The sequence below is a fragment of the Phytophthora infestans genome, genomic scaffold, assembly GCF_000142945.1.
Source record: "Phytophthora infestans T30-4 supercont1.6 genomic scaffold, whole genome shotgun sequence".
Lineage (NCBI taxonomy): Eukaryota > Oomycota > Peronosporomycetes > Peronosporales > Peronosporaceae > Phytophthora > Phytophthora infestans.
The window spans coordinates 3,832,482-3,845,062 of record NW_003303753.1 but is presented as its reverse complement, the minus strand read 5'-3'; the positions used below and the strand labels follow the sequence as shown (position 1 = coordinate 3,845,062).

The window sequence follows — 12,581 nt, the reverse complement described above, 5'->3', positions numbered from 1 at the left end:
GAGTGACCCCGCCACACCTAAGGAGCGACGTCGTGAGGAGAAGGAGAAAGAACAACAGCAGGTGCCGTGTATGGGCTTTATTGCGGATATCAGTCGTCGTTAACACACCCAGCGCAAAATGTACACAATATGTATACCTTTCCTGAAAATTGAAAAATTGCTTGATTCAAAGTTCACCCTACGTGATGAGAGTCTGACAAAAATCAAGTGGATTTATAACTTTGACGTGCACTGTACAAAATGTTCTGCAAAAATAAAATTATGCTTTAAATACAATACTACTTGTATTCTACTACTAGATCAGTACTATACTACACTAATACAAGTAGTATTTTTATTAAAGTTTCTTACAACACATCTACGTTAACCAAAACACACAAATGGACGCAACTGGGAAGACGCTGAGGACGGCAAGCAGCGCCGTCGGGGGATCAGTCGCCTCAGTTCCCAGCTCACAGTCTCTCCTAAGTGCACACAATAGTGCCAGCAACGTTCTTGCAGTGGACAACGCAGCAGTAAGCGCTGGGAACGTGACGGCGGTCTCGGGCCCCGTGACACTCTCGACGCTGCAGGAAGCCGCCAAGGCGCAGAAGGAGTGGGCCAAGTACGTCGCGTTCGACGAAGACGGCGGGATCCTGTTCAGCAACGTCAAGCCGCTGGATGGGGAGGTGGCGTACGTACTGTAGATCGTTTGATTACTATTGGATGTGGAGTCATATTATGTGAACTAAAGCGAAATCAACTGTGACGTAGCGGCTTCTTGAAGCTCTTTAACAAGCGTGAGGACACAATGGCGTCGGGTATTGTGCTGCTGGGTGAGCAATACGATGTCCATCGGTGCGACTACGAGAGTTTTTGCGATATAGTTGCAACTCGTTGAAGCTGACGGTGCAATTGTTACAACTTATGGGTTAGATTTCACCCGCCACTAGTTTACGGGCGTCGCGGGGACCCGTCGGTGGAGGAGGGAGAAGGTATCGCAGTCTGCAAAGTGCAGCAAGGCAGTCGCACCCTCTACTGCCTCATCACGTACGTGTATCCGACGCTCTCGGCGCGTGCTGTACCGCAGCTCAAGGAGTTCTGCGAAAAGCAGTGTAAGTAGACACGACACTTTCATTGACGTGATGGAGTTTATGGCTACTGACGAGCTGTTGCCTGTGCAGTGGCTAAGCTAAGCTGATAGAAAATGAATGTTCTGCCTCGAAAAAATACACTAAATTGTGATGCTCCAATTAGAAAATCTAGTAGTACTACGAAGTACTACGAAAAATTAGAACTACAGTGATATTTCTTATTTTTCTTTAAAAAACGTCAGTACCCATTGATAAATTTCAGTGCAATTTATTGGATTGTGTTAATGAAGAACGACACGAAGATGTTTGTTGCCATGTTACATCTCGCCCCAGTCGGCGTCGTCATCGTCTTCAAACTGGATGTCTGCGTTGTCCAGTTCAAAGTCTAGCAGCTCTCCAGTCGTACCAGTCGTCGTCGTAGTAGTAGTTGTAGTCGCCGTAGTAGCCATGCCAAAGCCCGAGCTCTGAGAGGACGAGAACGCGTCCTGACTGCTGAATCCAAACTCATTCGAGCCCGACGACGCAGCAAACCCGAAGCCATTGTCCCCACTGCCCACGCTGCTGGACATGGCAGTCTGCTGTCTCTGCAGCTCTGCCTCCGCTTCAGCTTGGGCCTGTGCAGCCGCTGCTTCCTGCTCTGCACGCAGTCGCTGAGCTTCCTCCATAGCTCGCGCTTGTGCCTCCGCCTCGGCCCGTTGTCGAGCCTCTTCCTCTGCCCGCAGTTGAGCCTCCGCATCTGCAGCCGCTTGAGCTTGCGCTTGCTCGTACGCCAGCTGAGCAGCGGCCGCAACCTCAGCCTCGGCTTGTGCCTGCGCTGCAGCTAGCGACTGAGCCTGAGCTTCCGCCGCCTGCGCCTGTGCCAAGGCTTGGGCTTCCGCCTCCGCTTGCGCCTGAGCTTGAGCCTGAGCCTGAGCCTGAGCCTGAGCCTGAGCCTGAGCCTGAGCCTGAGCCTGAGCCTGAGCCATGGCCTGTGCCTGAGCCATGGCCTGTGCCTGAGCTTCCGCCTCTGCACTCGCAGCGCTACTATCCTGGAACCCCCCACCCACAGCAGCTGTAAACACCGCCGCCGCGCCGCCACTCAGGATCAGCTCCAGGATGTTGTCGCTCTCCAGCACTTCCTTCTTGGCCAAGTACGAGGCCGCAGGAGCGCTGGCCTCTTCGCCGCCGCTTTGGGCCAGCAGCGTCGCCTCTGCCTGCATCGACTGCTCCAGGTTCTCGAACAAGTCGGCGTTGCGTGAGGGGTCCGCCAGGGCCTTGGCCGCACGAGAGCTCACCGCCGCCAAATCTTGACGCCACTGGTCCATCACCAGCTGCATCTTCGACGGGCAGTAGCTACGTGCAAAGAACGCAGCTTCCGGGAACCGCTTCGTCTCCTTCAGCACCTCCACGCACGCCGTCGTCTTGCCCAGTAGCAGCCAGCAGATGAAGGCGATATTGAAGCGCCGCTTGTCTCTTGCCAGCGCCGCGAGCCGCTCCAGACCCGCCTTATCTCCGCGACTCGTGTACAGGATCAGCAGCAGACTCAAGTCGTCCGCTCGAAGCGCGCAGTCCTCGGCCAGCGCCAACTGACAGTCGTTGAGCGCCAGGTCGCCCAGTTGCTTCCACTTGTGCTGCGTCTCGATGTCCATGTCCTTGGCCTTGTCTCCCTTGTCGATCTCCTGCAGCATGATGTCCCGCGCCACGTCCAGCTTGGCCAGTTGCACCGCCAGATCGAACTTTTGGTCCGGGTCCGTACTCAGCGCCAGCGCTTCTTCCTTGAAGCCCTGCGACTCGAGGAAGCGAGCCACGTAGTCCATCTGGTCCCCCGGGATCTTGGGCAGGATCGCGTTGGCGCTCTCAAAGTCGCGACGCACCACTGCAGTCTGGTACTCGAGCATCACCAGCGACACCGTGTAGCTCACCACGTTCTTCATCTTGTCCATGAGGAACACCAAGTTCTCGCGAGGCAGGTAGCCCAGCAGGTACATCTTCTGCTCCAAGTGCGCCAGCGTCATCACCTCGCCGCCCACATAGTAATTGAGTCGCCCGCCAGCGTTCGTGTACAGGAAACAGTCGCCCACCCACGTGCCCGTGCCCACTTTCTCCGAGATCTCGTGCAGCAGGTCGAAGGCGCCGTCCACGCCTTCCTCGGGCGAGTTGGTCCCCGCGGCAAAGGCCTGCGCCACCACTTCCTTGTTGTATCGCAGCACGAAGAAGCTCGACTCGCACGCGAGCACCACCAGACTGCCGCTCTCGGACCAGAAGACGTTCTTGACGACAACGTCGATCTTGCGGATCAGACGCAGCTCCTCCCAGTCGAACATGGCAATCGCATCGTTGCCCTTGACGCCGATAGCGCCCGTGCCGCCGAACAATCCTTCGGCAGACAGCACGCGGGGCTTCTCGCTCTTGACCTCCTTAAAGTTGCGGAACAACGTGAGCTTCGAGATGCTCTCGCGCACCACGTAGTCTCCTGTGCCCGTGGGCGACCAGCAGAAGTCCAGAGCCGCGCCGAACGCCTTGTTGCGTAGCTGTTGCGCCGTGTAGATGATGTACTCGCCATCTCCGCAGACCACCACGTAGCGACCGTTGCTGTTGTGCTGCACCTTCTGCGGGTACACTTCGCAGCTCCCGAGGTCTCTCGATACTAGAGGCAGCTTCTCTCCGTCCTGCAGCCCCATTTCCGCCACCACGCCCTTGATACTGGCCGTCTGGACGTCGTTATTCGTCGTCCAGATGAGTTTCCCGCTGCCTCCAGCGTCCATACTCACAACGGGGGTGTCATGTCCTAGTCGCAGCACAATTGTGCCCTCGTCATAACCGATAGCCAACGTGTTAGCGGACGGTAAAGCTGCAAGGGACCAGCTGCGTTCCATCCCGTAATTAAGCGTCGTCTCCGCGCGGTACGTTGTCGAGTGCCACATCCGCACAGCGCCGTCCTCACAGGCTGAAATGATGAGCGGGAGTCTCGGATGGTACAATACAGACGTCAAGTTGTTGCCGTGGCCGTCCAGCGTGTGCACGATGGCCTTCGTCTGATAGTCCCACACTTTGACGGTGCGGTCGTCGCTACCCGAGAGCAAGTACGGTTTGTCTCCACCAGGGTAATAGGCCACACAGTTGACGCCTCTCTCGTGTCCCTCCAGCGAGAAGTGGGCGTGGCTCGAGCCGAGACCCCAAACACGCACCGTCCGGTCCAGACAGGCACTGGCGAAGCTGTGCGCGTCTTTGGGGTTGAATTTGACCATCATGACGTAGTGGCCGTGGCCCTCGAACACCTGAGTGCACGTAAAGTTTTTGTCCCAGTCCCATAGCTTGATAGTCATGTCGTCAGCGCACGTGAGGAAGCACGGCAGCGTCGGATGCACCTCGATGTGCCGGATGTAGTCGCTGTGCGCCTCGAAGCTCGTCACCTTCTCCATTGTGTTGTAGTTGAAGACACGCACTTGCATGTCGTCGCTACTGGCGATGATCCATTGCTTGCGGGCTACGAACTTGGCGTTGCGAACAGGAAGAGGCGACACTTCGAGTGTCTTAACTAGCGACTGAGTGGCGTAGTTCCAGATCATGAGACTGCCAGAGTATAAAGCGGATAGGACCCATGGCTCAGTGGGGTGCAGATCTACGCTCTTGACGCGCTCAGAGCGCGAAGAGAGCTTGCGTTTGATGTCCAGACGGAGCGGCTGAGGTGATGGGGAATAACACGACGCAGAGGGAGAATAAAAAGATGAGAGTTAGATAATTGGAAAGAGGAGACGCGACGCTAGGACATGAGCGGACGAGGCGGTGGTTCACGCTGCTGAGCGGCGAGATATCCTTGCGCAAAGAGAGCGCATCTTACGTACCATGAAGACTTGAGTTATTCCCCCAGTTTGTGGACTGACGATCCAAACAGACCGATTGTAAGTGGCAGTACGTGATTGGTAGAATTCTAGTTGGATACATTTAGCGTGGCCCACGTTGGATGAGACTATCAATACAATACACAAAAATAACCAACGTCGCTTCAAGATCAGGCGTATTTTTGGTGCCGCTTCATGCGCATTATCCTACACGACGCCTACACGCAAAGGCAATGGTAAGAACGTCCATTCTTCTGCTACTTGCAACCTGCTTAGTAATTCAAGGGCTTGATACTCATTCAACTCGCGTCTGTGCGTGAACAGATCCGCTTCTTCCTGCTACAGAACCGCCAGGGCAAAACGCGGCTGTCCAAATGGTACGTGCCGCCGCCTGAGGACCAGGAGAAGGCGCGTCTGGAGACCGAGATCCACCGCCTCGTAGTGGCCCGTGATGCCAAGCACACGAACTTTATCGAGTTCCGCAACTACAAGCTCATCTACCGTCGCTACGCCGGGCTCTTCTTCATTCTGGGCGTGGATCTCACGGCCAATGAGCTGCTGGGTCTCGAGACAATTCACCTCTTCGTGGAGCTACTGGACCAACAGTTTGCCAACGTCTGCGAGCTCGACATCGTCTTCAACTTCAACAAGGTGCCGTCTATTCATCTCTAATCTCAATTCCCCACAACGCTAACAAACGTTATGCCGTATATTGGCCAGGTCTACTCCATGCTGGACGAATACATTCTCGGAGGAGAAGTGCAAGAAACCTCCAAGCGCGAGATGCTCGATCGCATCCGCGAGCTAGAAAAGCTCGAGTAATATGCCCCTACTACTGAAGTACTACTACTACTCAAGTAGTAATAGTACTCAGTAGCTCCTCTCCTGAACAATAATATATCACCTGGTCAATGCTTCATGACCTCGTTCCCTAACGTCGGAGATCTATTCAACGAGTCGCTGGTTCACTTAAGCCTCAGCAGGCCTCGTTCGTCTCGCTCACACTAGCTTCTACGGTGTCGGCCTGACGCACTGGCGCGTCACCATCCAGCCCCACATCCTTAAGAGACCCAGCCGCAGTAACCTCTTCAGGGTTCACTGGCTCGGCTCCGGCACTTGAGCATGTATCCATCTCTGTATCCTCCTCCTCTTTAGCTGCCTCAGCTTTCTCTTCTTCAGTATGTGAAGACACAGCGACATCGCTCTGCTTGTTGGTATCTGGCGACGTGGAAACTCCCTGAGATTCCTGCCCACTACACGCACTTGCCTCTACTACAGACAACGCATCCGCCACATTCTTCGTGGTCTCCACAGCTCCTGAAGCCTCCTCAATTACAGCGTCCTCAGACGCCGACGTAATGGGTTCACTGGCTTCAGCTTGTTCACTTTTGAGCACCTCAATCTTCCCGGCTGGCTCCTTGCCACTCACATCAGCCTTCTCCTCCGACGAACGCAGAAAATCGTTCGCGACCAGAAAATGCACAATCTGCAGCATCTTGCGCTGCTCCGCACGCACATCCTTGGCCAGCAGTTTGCGCAGTAGCGACTTCTGCTCGCCCCGCCACTGCTGCTCCGTCGCGCGCTCCTTCGACGCCTTCTGCGAGCGTTCACGCTGTCCCGACAGCACCGCAGTGTCGTGCGAGAACGGGCAGTACATCCCCTTGGAGCACGAGCCCTTAAACATCATCGCTCGACATCCAAACGCCGACCTGTCATGGCTGTACTTGCAGTGCGCGTCGTCAAAGCGACAGTGGCCACGCGAGAACCACTTGCACAGCATCGTCTTGCGCTGTTTCTTCGCTGGAGGCTCTTCCGGAGCTTTAACAGGCTTCATCACAGCATTCCGGAGCGCAACCTGCGCCTTGACTTCCTCGTCCTCCTCGATCTCCCCTTCTTCCAAGTCTTCTTCCGACGAAATAGACAGCTTCCGCTTCCCTGTCACTGGGCTCGCTACAGACGGAGGCGTAGGCTTCGGTTGACGCGACATGGCGAGCCACTTCTTGCGCCGCTCTCCTCGCCACTTGGCAATGTCTTCCGCCGAGTTTCCAACGAGCACCATGAACTTCTGGCCTTCCACGTCGATCTCCTTGAGTCCTTGTCCAGCGTATTGGCCGTGTGCGGTCTGGTGGTGCGCAGTGACCACTCGCTTCGAGGCCGAGAAGTCACAGTCCGAGCACGTCACGTGCGTGCCCACGTGCGCTTCGTACTGAGACGCGATCACGAAGCTCTTGACGCACGTCTCGCACTTCCACACTTGCTGTCCAGGCATCGGCTGAGGGTGCTGCTGCTCATATCCGTCGTCGTACGGGCGTGGGGGCTGTGGGTTGGGTGGCAGCGGGGGCACTGGGCCGCCAGGGAGCGGTGGCTGTCTACTAGGCTCGTTTTTCACTCCAAAACTCGCCGGAAGGGCGTTAAAAGATGCGCCATTTCTTCTCGGGTCTTGTGGCTTCGTTCCTGGTAGTGGCGGAGCGGGCGCCCACTGTCTGTCTGAGCCTGCTTCAGGACCATATCGCTGCTGCTGGGGCTGATGTTCCTGTTGAGAGCCAAAGCGATCGTTCTCGTTGCCAAAAAGTGGGCAGTTCTGTTTCCAATGGCCTGGCTGGCTGCAGTTGTGGCAGACGTACGAGGGCGGAGGTGGTCGGTGTGGCTTGTGCTGATTGTGACTGTGACGGTCCTGTCGACGGTCGTGGAAGTGAGCGTTCTGGTCTCTCTGGAAGTTCTGCTGGTCCATTGGAGGGCCTGCTCCATGTTGGCCGTAGCCTGGAGGTCCGCCGAATTGCTGAGGAGGAGCCTGTTGCCATTGCTGGCCTTGAGGTGCTGGCTGCTGCCACTGTTGGTCCTGTGGAGGCGGAGGCTGTTGCCACTGTTGATCTTGAGAAGGAGGCGCGTAGTTCCAGTCACCACGTGGATCTTGAGGAGGCAATGGAGGCTGGCTTGGCTCTGGATATGCCGCCTGGGGGGTCTCTGACTCGTCCTCAGCTGACACTGGAGCGTACGCCTGTTGTCTGGTTCGAGCTGCGTCCGCATAGTCTGTCGATGGCTGTGAAGGTGCCGGCATTGGAGGCATTGGAGGATTGTTCGTGTATCTTGAACTCTCGCCCTGGAACTGCTGGAACTGCTGCTGTGGAAGTGGCGGCTGTTGTTGATACTGCTGAGGCTGCTGGAACTGCTGGTTCGGATACTGCTGGAAGTTGTCCGTTGGCTGGTATGGCGGTGGAGGAGGGTTACCGCTGTTGTAACCTCTTCCGTCATCTCCGTAACCCTGCTGCTGGAACTGTGGCGGCTGCTGGTATTGCTGATACTGTGGCTGGTACTGGTCTTGTGGGGGAGGATACTGTGAAGGGTAACCTTGCTGCGGAGGAGGAGGGTACCCTTGTTGGTAACCTTGCGGTGGACCAAACTGCTGCGGGGGGTACGGTGTGTACCCCTGGTCGTCGTGGCGTTGCTGCTGCGAAAACTGCTGGAAGCCGCCGCCTCGGCCTCCACGACCGCCTCCGCGTCCCCGTCCTCTGCCTCCTCCTCTTCCTCGTCCACTGCCGCGTCCACGTCCGAAACCTCGTCCGCCACGACCTCCGCGGAAATTACCTCCGCGCTCCATCCTTTTTCTCGTTACGACTAGGGAATTTCTAAATGACTGGCACACTGGGGTCTAATAGTGAAATCGCACTTAAAAGAAGATATGACAGATGTTGAAGTTGGTGGTGGAGAAGAACGAGAATCCTGGCTATTATTTATATAATAAAACCTGTTGTCACTTTTCCGCCACAAAGTCTTCGTGTGGATTATTGTCACTCACCCCCAGCTCTCTTGTAACGAGAGCTTGCAGTCAGCCAGAAATGTTGTGCGTCTCCAAAAATGCGGTAGAGTGAGGAAACTCTTCTTTTTTTCGCGTGAGCGTTGTAAATTACCCTGCGTGTATATTGTTTATCGTGCTGGTCCAGGTAAAATAAGTGTAAAAGAAGAATGGCGTGTTAATGCTGCGGTGATACATAAATGTACGATGAGGAGACAGGCAAGAAACCTTCAGTCCGCCGTAGCTTTTAACAACCTTCGCTCAACTTGTTGAATCGACAACAACTGCTTGAGCGTAGCACAACTGAATGTGATACTAGCCTATGAATTTGCCTAGCTTGATTATCCGGCTGGGGAGAGCACAGGGGGCCCGATTAATAATTTTATTGACAATATGTTTTTGCTCTACTCAATAACTTATTTATTGACTTTTCTTCAGCAAGATATGTATTTACGGATTTGGCTTACCTGCACACTTTACTTTTTCCACACCGGTTTGTGGTTGGTTCTGAGCCTCACGGCTTCTTCGCAGGCCATATTCTACTTCATTCTGCAATTTTCATCAAGAACAACAAAGCCTACTTGCCCATATCCGACTCTCTTGTTGTAACGTACGTAGCCCTAAGTGTACCCTGGTTACATGAAGTGTGACACTTCACACTTCAGCGTCATACTCCGGGATATTTGGTACAGGGTACCAAGGTCGTTCAAAGCCAACCATTGGTCAAACGACATTGCATTTCTATAGGTAACTTATAGTTTGTATTAAACCCAAACTTAACCTACCTATAAATACACTCAGTTTACAATCTACCTTATTTAGGTCACTTCGCTCTCTTTAACTAAAGAGGGGACCTGTGAACTACCGTTCACTGAGAGTTTGTATACTCTCGGAAGATAATTTCCTCTAGCGCAAGGTGCTGTGTGACCCCGTCACACTTGGTAGCACTTGTTGGTTAATCCACGCCACCGCGGGTAGACTATCTGAACCTCTCCGAAGCTCGTTGCCATGGATAGGAACGACTTCTCCCATATGAGCGACTCTCAGTTCGAGTCGGTTCGGAAGATGGTAGGCATCTTCGGGATGGAGGCCCTGCAGAGCCTGGTGGTGTCAACACCGGCTGAGCAGCTCGAGCGCGTCAATGCATTTGACGCGTACGAGCAGGGACTCATCGCGCATGTGCGGGAGAACCTGCAGGCTCCGGCGGCGGAAGCAAATCCGCCTCTCCCGAAGCCAATACGGCTGAAGGTTAAGCCGTATGAAGGGAAGGAAGGCGAGAACCTTCACTTCTGGGTCCGAGAAGTAGAGCTCGCGATGGACGCGGCTCTGATCTCGACCGAGCAACTGCGTGTTGCTTTTGCGCTCTCCAACCTTAGCGGTCGTGCTAAGAGTTGGGTGTACACACGGGAAGCAACATCCCATGGATGTTTCACATCCTGGGCTCAGCTGTGCGAACAGCTCCGAGCCGCGTTCCTCCCGGCGAACTACGAGTACCGCCAGCGTTCGCGCTTCCTCTCGTGTAAACAAGGAAGGCGCGAACTGCACGAGTATGTGCAAGAGATACGGGAGCTCACGGCGTCCCTAGTGGGGCACCCACTCAGCGAACACATCAAGATGACTGTGTTCATGGACGGCCTTCGAGTGGGCCCCGCACGCACTCAGCTGTTCCGGATGCAGTCAAGCACTCTTGAAGAGGCGATTCAAGTGGCTCTTCAAGAAGAGTACAGCCATCGCCAGGCGCGTACGCCGGCCTCAGCATGGCCTGGGAGTTCTTTGTCGGCTCCCGGCCAAACAAGCCCCAACGGACCAGTTCCCATGGAACTCGGGCCCGCCGAACAGCGTGACATCCGCTGCTTCGGCTGCGGAAAGATGGGCCACTTCAAGCGCGACTGTCCTGCGGAAAGACTCCGCAGACGGTCCTTTCCCAAGCCCGTCCTCAAGGGTCGCTGGCAGAAGCCAGGATCCCGGGGACAGGGGAACGCTGGGAACCAGTAGGGGCGATGCGCCCTACTGGGGAAGAACTAAGTCTTCGTGATGGGTGCGCGGGTGGCGCGTACCACGGGGACTTGGCCCCTGAGAGTCTTCGCACTCTCGAATCGGCGAAGAGCAGCGGCGGGCTGCTCGTAGTACATGGATGTGTACGGGGATACGATCATCCCTTTAGAATCTTGATCGATTCTGGGGCGTCGAAGAATTTCGCACGCCGCCAGACGGCTGCTCGCAACAGCAACAAGTTGTCCGATGCTTTTAGAGAAAGCAAGGGCAACGGGACCGTCTCAGTGCGACTGGCCGACGGGAAGGTCGTCACTGTCCTTAACGTCCAAGTGGATCTGGCCGTCAAGTTTGAAGACTTTGACAGCCTCGAACAGCTCACTGTTCTCGATATGGATCCATATGATATGATCCTGGGCATGCCCTGGCTGGAGAAGCACGAGCCCTGGATCGACTGGCGAGGCAAGGCAATCGGTGCCAGCCGCCCTGCGCAGTCCGACAGAGCATTAGTGAGTCATGTTCCCACCTCTGTCAGGACCCGGGGCGCCCGCAAGGGCTGCCAGGGTACCAAAGCATTCGGCAGATGCTTGGGAGTCGTCGACGTATATGACGACTCCGAGGATGCTTTGATGGTGGCAGGGCCCATAAGAGGCGCTGGCCAAGTGGGTAACTTAGGTCCACAGGCGGGTAACTTAGTTCCGCAGACAGCTGCAGCTGTCACGAACACTGAGAACAGCGTGTTCAGAGTGGGTAACAGATCTCCACTCACGGTCGCCCAGACCTTAACTGAAGAGGAAGACGTCGGATACGCTTCCTGTGTGGGTAACACAGTGCCACACGCGGTCGCCCAGACCTTAACTGAAGAGGAAGGCGTCGAACACGCTTCCTGTGTGGGTACCACAGTACCACACGAGGCCACGAGTGCCTCGGATGTCGTAGCGCCGACATCCCTAGACGTGGGCAGCAAAGCCCGACGTCACGGTCGCCGTCATCAATGACGCCGCCGCCGCCTCAAGTCGGATCCGAACTTCGTTCCGATCGACGTCGCTTCAAGCGACTCGGAGTCCAGGGCCCGGGCTCCTCCGACAAGGCCGATGGAAGAGTGTTATCACATCTTCGATGGCGAGACCAGTTTACCCGTCAAGGCATCTGGTGTCCACTTGGAACCGTTGCCAAAGGTTGCAGAGATACTGCACCTCGAGGAAATGACGGCTGAGTCTTTCCTGACCAACCTCAAGGCTGGAGAGATTGCTGAGATGGTACTCATGAGACCTGAGATGTAATGGGCCCCTCCATTACATAAGTAGGTAGATTTCTTTATAAAAGTAGGTGCATCAGCACACGACTAGCGTGTGCTGAAATGCTGTCATGCCATTGGCTGATATATGGGGAGCCAGACCCATTATTAGCCAATTGGACTATGACGTGTATTTGAGTGGCCAGGGCTGTGACCTTGGTCCTAAAATAAAGTCAGAGTTGATTTTTCCTTAAACCTAAGACTCAGTCGTCCTATTGCGAGCTTCCTCAACACTATAGTGTAAGCAAGTAACGGAGTAAATACCTGGCCCGTTACACCTGGTAGCACTTTGTAGTCCTTCCAACGACCAAGTTCGACATGAGCCAAGACCTCGACCACGCTGCCTTTCTCCATCTCACTCGGATCCAGTGGAAAGCTCTCCACCGCCTCGCGGCGGTGTCCGGAGAAGCCGTCGTCACGTCGCTGCTGCGCTCAGCGACGCCCGACGAGCAGCGCGTTGCGGCACAAGAATTCATGGAACGCGAGCTCGCCGATGCGAATCGGCGAGTGTCAACTCCCTCGCGTATCTCCACGAATGACGTCGTGAAGCTAGAGACGTCCACCTACTCCGGTGCCGGAGAAGATCGACTTCCGCTGAATCGCTG

The 12,581-nt window shown here is 55.3% G+C and overlaps 4 protein-coding genes across 4 annotated transcripts; 2 read left to right on the top strand and 2 right to left on the bottom strand.

Annotated features, from left to right (window-relative positions):
- Positions 1-361: 361 nt before the first annotated feature.
- Positions 362-1,102, top strand: PITG_04959 (uncharacterized protein; the record flags this gene model as incomplete). Its single annotated transcript, XM_002905606.1, has 3 exons — positions 362-673; positions 754-837; positions 916-1,102. The coding sequence occupies 3 exons, from the start codon at positions 381-383 to the stop codon at positions 1,100-1,102; spliced, it is 564 nt and encodes a 187-aa protein (XP_002905652.1).
- Positions 1,103-1,390: 288 nt separating this feature from the next.
- PITG_04958 (coatomer subunit beta') lies at positions 1,391-4,621 on the bottom strand (the record flags this gene model as incomplete). The annotated part of the gene is made up of 1 exon (XM_002905605.1): positions 1,391-4,621. One exon carries the CDS (start codon positions 4,619-4,621, stop codon positions 1,391-1,393), a length of 3,231 nt encoding a protein of 1,076 aa, XP_002905651.1.
- Positions 4,622-5,127: 506 nt separating this feature from the next.
- On the top strand, positions 5,128-5,566 carry PITG_04957 (AP-2 complex subunit sigma-1; the record flags this gene model as incomplete). The annotated part of the gene is made up of 2 exons (XM_002905604.1): positions 5,128-5,130; positions 5,219-5,566. 2 exons carry the CDS (start codon positions 5,128-5,130, stop codon positions 5,564-5,566), a joined length of 351 nt encoding a protein of 116 aa, XP_002905650.1.
- Positions 5,567-5,835: 269 nt separating this feature from the next.
- PITG_04956 (uncharacterized protein) lies at positions 5,836-8,492 on the bottom strand (the record flags this gene model as incomplete). The annotated part of the gene is made up of 1 exon (XM_002905603.1): positions 5,836-8,492. One exon carries the CDS (start codon positions 8,490-8,492, stop codon positions 5,871-5,873), a length of 2,622 nt encoding a protein of 873 aa, XP_002905649.1.
- Positions 8,493-12,581: the final 4,089 nt, after the last annotated feature.